The following is a 15225-nucleotide window of genomic DNA, read 5'->3' as shown; positions in this document are numbered from 1 at the left end:
TTTGCATATGACTGGGTAGCATTAGCAATTTATATCCAACAGCATTTTTAGTTTGTGTGTTTTTGAGTACAGTTTTTAAGGAAGTGCTTCGCTTTCTCTTGTACTGTATTTAGATCAGAGTGAGGATTTTGGACAGGTTGGGCTCCATGGGATGTTCTGGGATTATTGAGAGTCAGAAAGAAGTGGGAACGGTCATTGGCTGACTAATTGTCAATTACAAGTTTGTCACGTGATTAAACTTCTCTTGCTCGTGGTTGCTAACCTTCATAACTTTGTGATGTGGAGCGATACTGAATGTGTAAAAAAAGAAAAAGTGTGACTCTTTCTCAGATTGTTCTAGTTTCAGTTTCGAGTGTCCTCTTGGCTTCATTATATTTCTTCCTGGCACACTCGGGCCTCGGTGAGTTCATCAGAGCTCACGGGACCCTGCAGGTCACAGATCAGCAGCCACAACACGAGCTATAATTCAGCCCGTGCAGTGTCACGGGCAGCAGGCGGGCCCATCTATAACCAGCCCAAACACCGACGCCCACACACGCACAGAGCCATACTCGCTGAACAGCAGATGAAGACACACTCTGATCACACTGATGCTGAGGACGATTTAAGTTTCCTGTGGTGAAAGAAAAAGAACAGAAACTCAACGTCAGTCCTGCAGAAACTCTCTGAGATTCTGGAAGTCCCGTTAGCTCAACAGTGCATTCAGAAGAATAGCTTTTATGTCTAATTGGTACTTTTATTCTACAGTTTCAGCTCACATGATTCCTGTTAATCTACTGTTGCATCACCTATGGGCAGTTATTCTAACCTAGAGAGCAATCGGTGTTTGGCCTAAATGTGGGCTGCATTCAGACTTGGCTGACAGCTATGATTCAGAGTCGGTCTGGCTGACTAAATTTATCCATAGCTTCAGCTCACATGGACCAAATTTCAGGTGTTCTTTGGCAACTGGGTCACCTCTTAACCATGAAACACTTACCCCATCTCATGACTGATGGGCCATTTCCGCTTCTCCTATAACAGAGTGAAAACGCTGCTGGAAATGAGCCGAATGACCCTTAACCCACTCCTTCCTGTTACCTGTTCTCCACCTGGTGCTTGTATCCTTCCTTCCTCTGTTCTCCCCTGGCTTCCTGTTGGGAACTAAACTGAAATAAGAATAAATGTATGACTGTAGCTAAAATCAGCTCTTTGATTGTTTCCTCTAAGCGCCTGTTTGACAGAATCTGAAGAGGATGGTCATATTTCATCTTTTCAAGGTTAAATGTGAATTTGCTCACACCTTGGTGAACTGAAGTGAAGCTGTGATGCAGCCAAAAGGTGAGCGTCTCAGCGTCTGATTAGGACATGAATCTAAAATGTAATTAAAGAGTGAGCGGGCTCGTCTGTGACCTGATGACAGGACTAACAGCACAATCAGTATTCCTACGCCTTCCTGCTGCACACAGAAGCCCGCGCTGCTCTAAAATGTCAATTATCAAAAAAAAAAGAGAGAAAATCACGCTCGCAGTCTATCAGGCTGTAATGAAACAGATCCATTTAAAGAAGCTTCAGGTGTCTTCTCTTGTAATTTTGGTTCACAGTCCCGGCTCTCACTTTTGCACCACTCTTTCATTATTCTCCCTTCCTGCAGCTCTGCAGACTGTTTAATCAATGATCCGATGTCATTTGGGGGTTAATTGCAGCTGTAATGAGTATGAATGCTTTTGTGAAACAACACCTAATGTGCCATTACTTCTACATTTAAAACAGACCGTATAAAACGTCAGATTGAGAATGAACTTGAAGAACATAAAGGCTCCAGTCTCATTTGTGCTGATCCAACACCGCAGTTCAAAACTGGACGTGCAGAGTGATCGATGGACGTGATTGAGAAACTGAGGAACGCTGCACAGTCACACAATTATGACTTGCGTTAAAGCACGTCCTCCTCTATCTCTAATTGGATCATAAATTTCTAAATTAACACCACGTTTTATTCAACAAGACTTCAAACCAGCGACTGAGACCATAAACCCATCAGGAAAGTGTTTACTGGGCCCACAGAGCGAGGCAACGGACCAGTGGAAGCCCGAGGAGTTGCAGCATGGTGGTTAACTCCGTTGCCTCACAGCAAGAACATCAACCATGTGGCTGTGTTCACTTTTTCCAGTGTTTGCTCTGCGGGTACTCCGACGTCCTCCCAGTCCAAAGACATACATTTAGTGGGTTTAGGTTAACTGGTGACTCTAAAGTACCCATAGGGTGTGACTGACTGGCTGTCTGTGTTGACTGGTGAGTGGCAGTGTGCAAGCTTAATGTTGTGAAGGACGGTGCTTTGAACTGAAACTACAACTTCTACCTAAACCTAATTAACTAACTGTGAGCACCGAAATCAGGAGCAAAAGGAAAACACAAGGTTACACAAATAAACCCAAGAGTCAGGACACTTTGTCTGCAATGGTGAGACGCCTGCAGCATCTGACAGAACATCAGTATTTCACACATTGCTCCATGCCAGAGTCCTCAGCAGCCATCCTGAGCCGTCTCGCTTGTAACTGAATAACTTTTGTGCTCACAGATATGAAAACATCATCAGTCACATCAGCTCCAAAGGTTTGGTGGATTTGCCTCAAAGCAACATTTTAAAGACTTTTTTGTTCTACAGGTTATACTTCTACGTCACAGTCACACAGCTTCACTGAAGGCTCCATCCACGGCAACAACACAATCAGCATCTCCAGCTCCGCCCACCAGAGCACAACTAATAGTCTGATTCACGTTATGGGTCCGGGAAGGAAGAACGGTACTTTTACCTTCACCGTCACTACAATAATGAGTAAATATGTCTGCACAAACCTCTGCTGTGCATCTTTGATAATGTGCCTAATCATTTTCAAATGCAACCTCCTTCAGCAGTGATGGTTTCCTGTGTGACTTCATCAGTCTGTCACATCACTGTGGAGGAGTTTTGGCCCACTCTTCTTTATAGCGTCGATCAGATCATTGAGGTTTGCAACATTCATTTATGCACAGAAAAGACTGAAAAGATCTCAGTCAGGCTGAGGTCTGGATCACTGCAGCTCCTCCTTTTTTTAAGTTGGAAATGTGCTGCTGTGCTCGGGATCGTCGTCCTGTTGATGACCCAGTTTGCTTTAGCTGTGGGACACAGCCTCACATTTGGCTCTAGAACACTTTGGTGAGGTCACAGTACACTCAGTGACTGCAAGGTGCCCAAATCATGATCGGTCCACCGCTGTGGTGAAGGCTGGGTTTGAACTTCATTGGTCCTGATGTCTTGTTGGTAGTTCAGATGCTGCCATGCTGTTTATAGAGAGAAGAGGTTTTCTCCTGCATCCCTTCCACACAGCCATACTTGTTCCCACATAGCAAGCAGGTCTAGCCCGGATCTGGAATCAAGCCGGCACTGCTGGCTGAATTCTGGCATGTAAAGACATATGTCATCCAGATATGGGCCAGGCCTGGCATCAAGCTGGCACTTCTGATTGACCACTGTCATGGCAGAGTGTATGTCGACCAGATATGGGCCAGGTCTGGCAATGATGCCACTGCTTATGTGATGGCATGCCATATCTGGCCCGATTGTGGTTTAGTGTATGTGGCCCAGGCCCATAGAAAACAGGTCTTCCCCAGATCCGGCATCAAGCTGGCACTTCTAACCGCAATGATGCCATTGTTTATGTTCCTATTTTTGTTAAAAGACCCAAATGCCATGTTGCAATACTATACTGCTATGGTAGCCAACGTTTCAAATGCAGGTTTGACAGGTTTGTGTACACTTTATCCAAAACCTAGTGACGGTTTACTCATCTTTGCCAGTGGGTGGCGGTAGCTCAGGAGGTAAAGCAGGTCACCTACTGATCGGAAGGTTAGTGGTTCGATCACTGGCTCCTCCAGTCTGCATGTTAAGAGTGTGAATGTGTATGAATGTAGTTAGGAAGCACTCCGTGTAGGGAAAGTGTGTGAATGTGGTATGTTGTATAGAGTACTTTGAGTAATCCGGGAGACTAGAAAAGCGCTATATAAAAGTCAGTCTGAACAGAGTCTCATCATGTTACTTTTGCACTGTTTTGCATGTTCTGGCACATGTTGTTATTACATGGCTTGATTAAGATACACATTAGGCTGACATCTGGGGCCAGAGCTGAAACTGTTCTGGGCCAGCACACAACTTACACATGGTCCACATACTGCAAAGAATGACGGCCCTTTGGTGGCCCAGATCAGGTTTGCCAGAGGTAGTCCACACATGGGCCAGCACAGGACCACCAGTGTGTCTTCAACTGGCCTTGTGCTGACCCACGTGTGGCCCAGATCTGGCAAACCTGATCTGGGCCACACATGGGCCGTCATTCTTTGCGGTATGTGGACCATGTGTAAGCACATTATGTGGGCCAGATCCGGGCCATACCAATTTTGCTATGTGGGTTCAGTCTTTTTCTAACTGTGCTGTCCTGAACCATTAACCTAGCCTGAAGAGTCTTTGATGGAGCTCTTGGGTTTGTTTGCAGTTTCTCTGAGTATTACGCACTCTGGTCTTGGGGTGAAACAGGTTCTTCCTTCTACAATATAATAAAAAGAGAAAAGACATGAAACAGGCTGTTAAAAGGCTCAAACAGTGACAGTGAGGATTTCACAGAAAGGTCACGTCGATGTAAATTGAACTTTTTTGCAAATTAAAGCCTCTTTTTGGAGCGACCGACTCTGTTCTCATTACTGCTGTCACTGCGAGATGAGCTCCTTAGGAGTCTGTTTGCCAGTCGTGCCAGATTGAAGTGATGTAATGAAGTGAATAAGCCTCGCTGAAGCTTTCATGACGCCATGGCTGCATGCTTTCACTTAACCTCTTATTGCCTGGGTGGAATACAGCATGTCTGGATTCAGATGCGATATCAAATCATAGTCAAAGAAGGTTTAAAAGTTCAGTGAAGTCTGGATTGACGGCGAGACTCCAACATGAGTCTCCCAGCAGGGTGTTTGAGGAGAGAACAGGGACAGTGAGGAGCAGCACAGTGAGACTGATGAAGAGAAGCAGTAAAGTCGTACGCATCGATCAGCCCGAGCGGGCTTCAGTAACTCTGAGATTGGCCCCTTCTGAAGCAGTCCAAAGCTCTGAGACGATGGCTGTTTTTAAAGGAAAAAATCCCACTGAATCATTTATTTCCCTCCATGTGTCATTTTTCACAGTGGCTCCAAAGTACGGACCTTTCATAGGAAAGCAGACTGATAAATAATTACTGTGAAGTGCTTGGATAAGTTTCACACAAGCAGAAAAGCTTGAATCATTAATTCAATTATTAATCTATTTTTAATAATAAGCTGCTGTAATATACGGACCAGCTGTGCAACAGGTCACATATAGCTCCAGCTCCAATGGCTGATGGCCACGTATTCCAATAATGGGCTCAGCGTATGTGCAGCCATCAAACACACCGAAATGGCTTGTTTCAGGTAGAGGATGAATTGGCCCACTTTCTAATAGAGCTACACTGAGCTCAGCGGGTCCGCTTTACAACAATTACAAATATTTTTTTGAACAAAAGAAAATATTAAAAGAAAATTTTATTTTACTAAGTAATACTAATAACACACAACAGCATATTCAGTACTGGTGAACTTAAGGCCCATATGTCTGTTAAAGTATCATCAGAGATAAGGATCGGCGTGATCATTTTAAAAGTGGATCCTATTTTCAAGTCCAAGGTGTGCTGAATGCAAAAAACAGATAAAGATGTTGAAACACTTCTTCTAAGAAATTCATGACATTGCGATGAATAAATAAAATACTGCTGTTTTTGTGTTTTGTGTGCAGCTTCATCAGGAAGTTGCATAACTCACATACATTTGTAGAATTATATTATATCGTGGACTCTAGTAGCTTAAAAGCAGGATCCATAAGCTGTAGACAGGCAAGCAGAACTTCAATCCCAAACAGGAAGCTCCAACAGAACAAAAACAAACACTTGAGTTGGCTGAGGTGAAGCCTATCAGACAGCTAGCAGCTCCAGCTGCCTGTGTCACCATTAACCTGTCAGTCCAAAAGCCCACGCCCATAATAATGCAAACTTTATACAGAGGAATTCACCCTCGTACAGCTGTTATAAATGGAGAAATTATCTGTAGAGACCAAAACTGTTTCTGTATCAGGCTGTAAACGTGTTTATTTCTGCTGTGAAGTTGGACATTTGAACATGGGAGTCTATGGGGACTGACCTCTGCTGGACACTAGAGGTACTGCAGCTTTTGGCGCTTCTCTGTTGACTTCTTGAGCTTTCAGTGAACAACACGAGCAGCAACACAGAGCCCAAAACTGATAAAAGTGGTGTCAAAATATTATAGAGAATATTACTGCAAACAAAGGTAACCGAGAGTCTGCTTAAATCTGTGACAGACAGTGTCATATTCATACAGTAATTATGTATAACGTACATGTAATTTTAAGTCCTAACATCTTTGGAGGTTAATCAATGTTAATTAGTGATGCTCTCGGTGTCTCCATCACCTCCCCAGGATGATCTCATTCGTAATCCTCAAAGGTGATGCTAATAATTATTTCTGTAAAAACAAACAAGCAGAGCGAAGTCAGAGAAGAAAAAGGAATCGATGGCTGAGAGAGGGAGTCACACTGTAAAATTTTATTATCATAACTCTCCGCTCAGCGATGCCAGAATGCCTTTTTATCCAGCACTGTTGGGCGAACCACACTGTAATAAAGATACAGGCCTTTAGCTCGCAGACCAATCACACTGAAAGGAGAAATTACCAGTTACTAACAGGCAATTCATAGTGAGTTATATCCCATCAACAGCACAGTGAACACAGTCTGTGTGCAGACCGGGAAATAATCGATAGGGCTGGGCGATATGGCCTAAAATTCATATTGCGATATAATTTGAAGCATGTGCGGTAACGATATATATCGCGATATATTCTTTTCTTCTGTATAGCGTGTTTTCCACACTATAAGGACTTAAAATCCTTTAATTTTCTCAAAAATCGAGTGTGCCTTATGTATGAATTCTGGTTGTGCTTACTGACCTCGAACCGATTTTGGCTGCAGAAATCTGTTAAAAAATGTTTTAGTACAACTTTGGTAAGCTGCACTGCTTGATGGATTGTCAGAGCATTACGGCTGCCGTAGTGAGGAGCTTCGCGGAGTAATCTGGGTCCAAAACTCCGTCTGCTTCAGGTCCCAAAGTCAAACGAACACTAAGAGTTAAAAACAGTCTAAATTCCACCTGGTAAAGCAGCAACGCTTTACCAGGTGTAACAATTAAGTTTAACATCCAGGCATCCATGAAAACAGAATTTATTAAATTTAACGGAGTTAGAAGTTAGCAGGAAGTTAGCTCGCTAGCTTCCACCTAAACATTTCATATCATGTTCTGACTGAGATTTTTGAAACTAATTCAAACGTACAGCTCTGCTGCCACTTCCAACATAAATGAAGACAGAAAACTAAACAGCAGTGGCGTTTGTAGGGTTACTGAAGTTGGACTACCTGGTATATAATGTTGTGCTACGTGATTGCTAGCGACACAGCTATGTTAGCATAACATTAGCACACTGAAGCTGGAGGATGAACGCCAACTTTTTTTCCACTCGATAAAAGTTAACATGAGGGATTCTGGTGGTCAGGGACAAATGCAATCGCACAGCAGTATGCTATACATGGGCCAAACTTCAGTCAGGAGAACAACTGAGATCATTCATCCACAATACGAGGTTAGTTATTAATATACTGCAACAACATGGGAACAGAGCAGCTGCGAGAGAATTCCACATTAATGAATCAATGTTACCGAAGTGGAGGAAGCGCAGTTTTTGGCTTTCCCCATATTTCAAAAGTGCTTCATCTCTTTGTTATGACTGTCGCCCGCCATAATTTGCAGATGATAATGGTTGTAGCCGCTGCGATGCTTTTGACCAAAACAGGTGCAGCTTGATGACATCATCAACATGCACTATCGCGATAGAGCGGTATAGTCAAAATCTCTGTTGTTGGCCAAATTTATATCGTTTCTATCGTATATCGTTTATATCGCCCACCCCTACTTTACAGATGATTTGTGTTTTTAAAGACAGTTTTTGTCCTCTTTTAATTTTCTTGGACGGTGCTCCGACAGCACAAACACAGTCCAGAGGTCCAGTTCAGGGACTCCAGTTAGCTGAGGTGAAGCCGAGCAGACAGCTAGCAGCTACAGCCGCCTGTGTCGCCACCCACTAACCAGAGCTGCCATGCTCCTAAATTTATGCCTTAACAAAATCCAAATAGATGCATTATAAAAACATTTCCCCCGTACGGCTGTGATGTACTAAAAACAATGAGCCATTACTGATGTTTGACTTCATACTAGACTCTAACCTCAGTCTCGTGTGACAGTTCTACATTTAACCCCATTCATCCGCCTGGAGGTTCCCACTGGACTCATGTTAACATACACAAAGTGCAAATGAAATTGTAGAAGTGCAAACACCTCATACCAAAACAATGCACCTTGAACCCACACAGAAGAAATGATTTTTACTCCTGCTTTGGTTAGCATTAACCTGATGTTAGCAACAGCTAATGCGCTACACGTGCAGACAACAGGAAACACTTGGATAAAGTACAGCAATCTTTTCCCTCTCAGGGACCGGAGCAGGCTTGTTATAATGACCCAGTGACACTGATGTTATTGCACTTAGTCTAAAGGTTCTGCAGCACATCTCAGCCACACAGCAAAGCTTCATCCCAGCCTTTTCATTAAACTGTCTGGAATCACTGCAGCAGCCTTCATGGTGGGAAAACATGTTAGGTTTAGGAATTATGATCCACAGCCCCCCAGTACTACCACACATTAACAGGTTTAAGTCCTCTTTATCATTAACAACACAGGGAGAGCCAAAGAATGAGCCAAGATTAGTTTTATATGCATCACCAATCAGCAGCTCGAATCTGTGAGGAAAAAAGGCAAAAATCCACAACCCTTTGGTCCAAACATCAACTTTATCATCCAGGCCAAGCTGCAAATCAGCAAGTGCTGCGTCACGCCAAAGAAGTCATCCAGATAAATAAACTATACGTATACTTGTTTTATCACAGTCGAGACAGCCAGCATCTCCAGTATTCTGAATTTGTTCCAGAACTGAGGAAACAGCTGAATAAAACATTGGGCTTGGCAGGAAATCCACCATATTTTTGCTGCTGGGCTTTTCTGTAGAGTTCATCATCACTGGGACAGAAGAACACACACACACACACACACACACACACACACACACACACTCTCCGGCTCTTCCCAAAGCTCCGCGCTGTCACAGGTGTTTGCGTACCTGATCTCAGGTAACACTCTCTTTGGTCTGTTACGCATCAGGTTAAATGAGGAGGCGGGTATGATGTTGAATCTTTATCAGCTGATAATTAAACAGCTGGTGTTTGGAGTTGCTTTCATCATTATTCAGCCTCTGCAGCACATGTATAATATCTGCATATTAATGTGGATTGTTTACATGGTTTGATTAAAGTCGGCACATGCTCAGTTCAGCCATCAGGACTAGTAAGAGTGACAGGTGCTGTAAACATTTTTAAAAAGTGCAAATACAAATTATCAGCGGTCTTCAACTCAGTTTGAATCCAATCACCTCAACTGGCATTCCTCAACCTAACCAAGAAGTTTTAGCGCCCAGCGCCTCAGTCACACCAGCCTACAGACCGGTCGGTGCACGGTGTTGGACAAAAAAACTTCCTCACGATTGTTTCGGTTGCTTGTAGGTTGCCATGGTTACCCACAGTTTTCATGGAAGACACCAGCTTTCCTGGAAAGCCGTGGAGGCCAGGCCAGGCAGCTGGACACTTAAGCAGGACCCAGTTCAGATGGTGTTTGGATGGTTCACAGAGAGTTGCTTCGAAGACAGTTTAAAAGAATCGTGAATGTAATCTCAGAGAATGGTGCTGGTTTGTTCTCCAGGAACTGTTTGAGGTTTGTAAGGAGGGTCTGCAGGCAGGTGAGGCAAGAAGGTAAGACTCCTTGAAAGAATCCTTAACAGGGAAGTATTGACTCGGAGAAGACAGGTGAGCAAGTTCAGGTAAGTTTCAAGACCAAAGTGGGAATCAGACTTTACCCCAAGACCCAAACACTACAAACTGATTCCAGTGACACCAACTACATGCACAATGTTAATGAGACTAAAAAAACCTGATGCAAGCTGGAAATGGAAACTGTCGCCTTCAAAATAAAAGCTGCGTTTTTCGAAACTTATTCATTGAGAGTCCGCTGGGGAGTGTTTCCTTGCAAGCTCCTGCTGAGGTTGGTGCACCACACTCTTTGCAACCAGTTTCACCCAGCAGCAACAGAGCAGTTGGCAAATACACATGTATCGATAGCAACAAAATTTAATCAGGCAAAAAGAAAGTGAAAAACAAAGCAGAGCAAAGAGAAATCTTAGTGCAAATCCCAAAGTTTTCAAAGACAACAAATAATTTAGACTGGATGTTGGGATTGATCTAAAATACAAACAGATGAATGCATAAAATCTTTGATGAAAATGCAGCTTTGGGTTTAAGTCTAATAAAATGTGCATTCCTGTTGGTGAGAGCAGGGCCGAGAGCAAAAATATAAACACCCTGTTAAACAAAAAAGGTGCTGCTCCATCAGCAGCTTCTGTTCCAGTGTTGTTCTCAGTGTAAACATCCTGTAGATTTAATGAAGAGCTGGAACAAACCGATCCTTTCAGAATGTGAGGGGGGAATTTAACAAGCTTAAGCTTCGGGGCGTGACGGGATGTGTGTTTGTTCAATACTTGATGTGCTGGACGGGAGACTTTCTTAGTTTTGTACTTACTGAGATCTGAGCTGTCAGAGCTCAGTTTGAGTCGATGTATTAACAGAAACTTTAGAGCAGATCAACAGATTCAACCTTCCTGAGGCCGAATCTGCAACACTCCTGGTCACACCGTGCAAGGCCGCTAAACAGCCACTAGATGGAGCTCAAACTGACTGCAGATGTTAGGATAAGTGAAGCCAGATAAGAAAGTTATCCTGGGTATGTTGAAGTTTGTAGCACAGCCCCCAGATATCCAGTCTGTCACAGAGGAGAGACCTCTGACATCAAATAATGCAAAGAAAGAGCTCAAAATTAAAACTAACTAAAAAAAAAGCTTGTGTCTAAATAAACTCATAAATAACTTATTTTAAGTCATGCTTGAGGAGATATGAGCGTTTAAGTCTCAGTTACATAATATATATGAATATGGTTTAATGTATTAAACATGAATAATAGTTTTTAGGTGCTGTGATGTTTAGAAATGCTCCCCTGGTCTCAGCTTTCCTGTCCTCCACCTTCCTATCGCAATAAAAGCTAAAAGACCACAATAAAAACACAAGTGGGCGCTACAGCAAGAGCTTAAATACGAGTTTCTCGTTTTTGCTTCTGCAGAATTAAAGGATCCCTCCCATGTGGGTTACTGGTGGTCATCAGTCAGGACTTAACGCCTCAGGCTGAGCATTTTATTTCCTATTTGCCGCTGATGTGAAAATTCTCACAGAGAAATAAGGTTAAAAATGCATTCACATTCTGAACAATGGCGCGTGCCACTGATGCAAATAATGATTCTTTACAGGATTTTAGAAAATCTGCTGTTTTTTTACACTTTAACTTCACAGATGCTGCTGCTCCTGCATGGTGTGGACTTTAAATGTGGAGAAGAAGGAAAGCTCGTAATATCAGTTAGACACACACACACACACGCACGCACGGACACACACACGCACGCACGGACACACACACGCACACACACGGACACACACACGCACACACACACACACACACACCTCTGTGTCCCTGGGATGTTTATTTACTCTCACAGAGTTACAGCGCACAGATCCACACACAGACTGTTTTGTCCTCTTCACTCCCACTCGTCTCTGCACAGAACAGATCCTGTTTGTTTGTTTGTCTACAGCTTCTCACATGGGACAAAATATCAGAAACACTTACAGGACCCACAGAGGCAAAGCTCACTGTAGACTTCACAGCTAAAGCTCCAAGTAATGGGGATCAATCCGCAGCTGAAAGTAGTCCCTGACAAGCAGAGGTTTCTCCTGTTTGGTCAAAAACTGCACCGTGGAGCAGTTTTAGGAAGTTCATCACAAAGATGGAAACAGAGAAGGAAAGTCAGAAAGTAAAGGGACACTGGCTGAGGTAGAAACAGTTTTCTTAATAAGAGTCCTGACAGATGTGGAAATGTCTGTGAGGGAGCCACAATAAGTCTCACCGGATTATATAAATACTAAGAACAATGCTTCAGAGTTATTGCCTCTTTTGGCAGAGGATACATTAGACCATCCTTTATTGAAAGGTAAGGAGGTGACACCACCCCACAGTTCAAAGCCGTCCACCATCAGAGCATTCACAAAAACAATCTGATCAGTGATCTGTTTTTCATCCTCTGCCATCTTTCATTCAAAAGACCAGAAGTTAACTTTGAGTTATTAAAACCTGCTTGTTATGAAGTTTGTTTCCCCTGTGAAGCACTTTGTTTGGTAGCTTTAGAACTAACCAGAACTGGACCAAGTAAAGCGCTATACAAATACAGGCCATTTACCATTCAACAGGAAGCCAGCTTCAGCAGCTGATAACAAAGTTCAGGAAACAAACTGCTGGAACTATAAATCCAAAAACACAGGAGAGGAAATCCAGGAGATTGGAGAGGGCAGCACCTCCTCAACACACCGTTTGGATAACACGGTTACAGCAAAAAGTCCCACTGGTATGAGCTTCTATGTGAGGGCGTCCAGCACATCACCCGAGCGCCTCCTCACTGTGGACTGAGGGAAAATAAGTGATTTGAAGACCTGAACTTTTAATTTTTGAGTTTTCCATTAAACGTCTCATCAGCAGGAAGAGAAAATGTGAGCAGAGAGCCTCATGTGTTATTTATTTATTTATTTTTACCTTTATTTAACCAGGAGGTTCACAAAGAAACCCAGCCAAGACAGCAGCCATGATGCAAACATGCTAAAAATGTACCAATTACAACAGAAAATTCAAGATTTACAACAATTTATACAAAATACAAACACCCACAACAAAACCCACCAGAGACCTCACAAGAAAAACATTCACATCTCCTTCACTGCACTCCTTATGATGCTTTTCAATTCAGCAGCAGGTATGCTGAATGTGTTTAAGCTGAGATCTTTCTGCTTTTCTGAGGAACTAACCAGAGCAGAGAAGAGTATGGAGGTAAACGGGGCCGTTCTTTTCAGAGTTCCAGCTTCAGTCATATTCATCACCCAGCTCTCCACATTTATCCAAAACAGTGTGAATACATCATGTTTGCACAGAGCAGACCCACACCAGCATCATCCACCATCACATGAAAGGTTAAAGTCTCAGTGCAGCCACACTTTCTGGTCCAAACTGATGAATTTCCATCTAGGATTGCTTGACTTCAGACGTGGTTTGGAGTGAAGATTTTGTGCTCCTTTCTGGCACTAACAAATTCCCTGAATTCTGTCAACTTTTATCTTTATGACAAGAAGCACAGACCGAAGAAAAAGCATAAAAATATTTATTTTCAATGTAAATCTAAAAATGTTTCATTTGTTGTCCTGTTATTGAGGGAAACGGAGATTTAGAAGCTCAATTTCTGCTTGAAAAATGAGAGCGCATTGACTTAAATTGTCCACATCGATCAGCGTGCAATGAGTGAGAGCAGTGTCCTCTGAACGCACCACATCCTATCATTTTAAAATTCTGTCCAAAGACTAAACAAACATCAGTGCGGCTCAAACTCGAAGTGAAAACAGGTTTTACGCACAAACATTTTCCTTTGGTTGTGCGTAAAAATGACGTGGCTGGCGTGTTAGCTTTAATTTCAGGGGGACATTGTCTGACCTGTTACTGCAGGTGAGCTAAAAAATAAAATAAATAAAAACTGAAGTGAAGAGGGAAAAGTATTCCACATACTTCACACTCATCTTAAAGCCGACACTGCTCTAGTTTTATTTTCTCTTAACAACTTTAAGCGACCCCAGAATCTCCCCAGCCTCTCGGACTGATGGACCCACCTGACTCGTGGATGTTCTCCTCGCAGGAGTACCAGATGCCCGTATGGAAGCGGCGGAAGAGGAAGCGGTCGTCCCCGGTCTCCCAGCTGTAGTGCACTTTGTTCTGGTCCGTCTCGTTCACGCCGTAGTCGATGCAGTTGTGGTGCCGCTGCTTGCTGCAGTTGGGCTTGGGGACGCGCTGGGTGCCCTCGCACCAGTACGTGGTGATGAAGGCGGTGGTGGAGAAGAACAGGGCCACCAGGTTCAGACCCACCGACAGCAGCGCGCGGCATTTCCGCGTCGTCTTCATGATCTCGGAGCGAGCGGCCGCGTCCCCGCAGGCAGCGAGAAAGTTCATCCAAGAAGGAGAGCGAGGAGGTCAGACGAGGAAGAGCGGCATGGCGCTGCGAGGACGCACAGAGAATTACGCGCGTGTCCTCAGTGAGGAGCTCCGGACCCAGAATTTAAATCTTCCATCAGAGCTTCCGGCGTCGGAGAGGAGACGGGGAGCTGCTCCTCCGTCACAGAGCAGGAGGCTCACTGAGGAGACGTGATGCTGAGAGCGGAGCACCTCTCTCTCTCCTGCTCTCCCTCCCTGCGTGTGCGTCATCACAGTGACCGGTCACCCAGACAGCTCACACCTCAGCCACACCTACTCCCGTTTTCCCTTTTAGAAATCAGTCATTTTGGATCTTTTGGTATTAAATCTGTGACTCTTTATGGGGGTGTTGAATCCATCACAAAGAAACCCAGCTCAAATATGACAGCAGGTAATACGATATCATTTTGTTTGATGCTACCTGCATCTCCTCTCCACCTTCAAGGTGTCCTGCGAAAGTCAAAAATCTAATTTTAGTCTCATTTCAGAGACAAAGGGTCACAGATCCCAACAGACTCAATAAAATGATAAACTTTTAATGACAATGTGCATTAGGAGCTTGGAGAGGTGAGGCTCCAGTTTGGGACCACTGTGTTTCGCACTTTTGTGAATTTTTTCCTTTGGCTTATTTTGTTAATTTACTCTCCTAGTTTAATCTAATCTGTTTTGTTTATTTATTTAAATTATTTTATTTATTCATTCATTTTGCTTTGACTTGACCTTCCTGGTTGACACTAGAAGGTAAAAACTGCGTAAACATTTGGTTTAAGCTCTAACAAGCGCCTTTGGTTTGAGGTTAAAAAAAGTTTTGGCA

General features: G+C 43.5%; 1 protein-coding gene across 2 annotated transcripts in view; it reads right to left on the bottom strand.

Moving 5' to 3' along the window:
• gsg1l (gsg1-like) overlaps nucleotides 1-14682 on the bottom strand; it is a 38316-nt gene extending 23634 nt beyond the window's left edge. For both annotated transcript variants that reach the window (XM_082530667.1, XM_082530668.1), the window contains exon 1: nucleotides 14054-14682. In XM_082530667.1, the coding sequence (XP_082386793.1) occupies nucleotides 14054-14390 (337 nt within the window). In that variant the 5' untranslated portion in view covers nucleotides 14391-14682. The remainder of the gene's footprint in view (nucleotides 1-14053) is intronic.
• Between the last annotated feature and the right edge of the window lie 543 nt (nucleotides 14683-15225).

The sequence above is a fragment of the Aulonocara stuartgranti genome (assembly GCF_965226115.1).
Source record: "Aulonocara stuartgranti genome assembly, chromosome: 4".
Classification (NCBI taxonomy): Eukaryota; Metazoa; Chordata; class Actinopteri; order Cichliformes; family Cichlidae; genus Aulonocara; species Aulonocara stuartgranti.
This window is presented reverse-complemented; position numbering and strand designations above follow the sequence as displayed.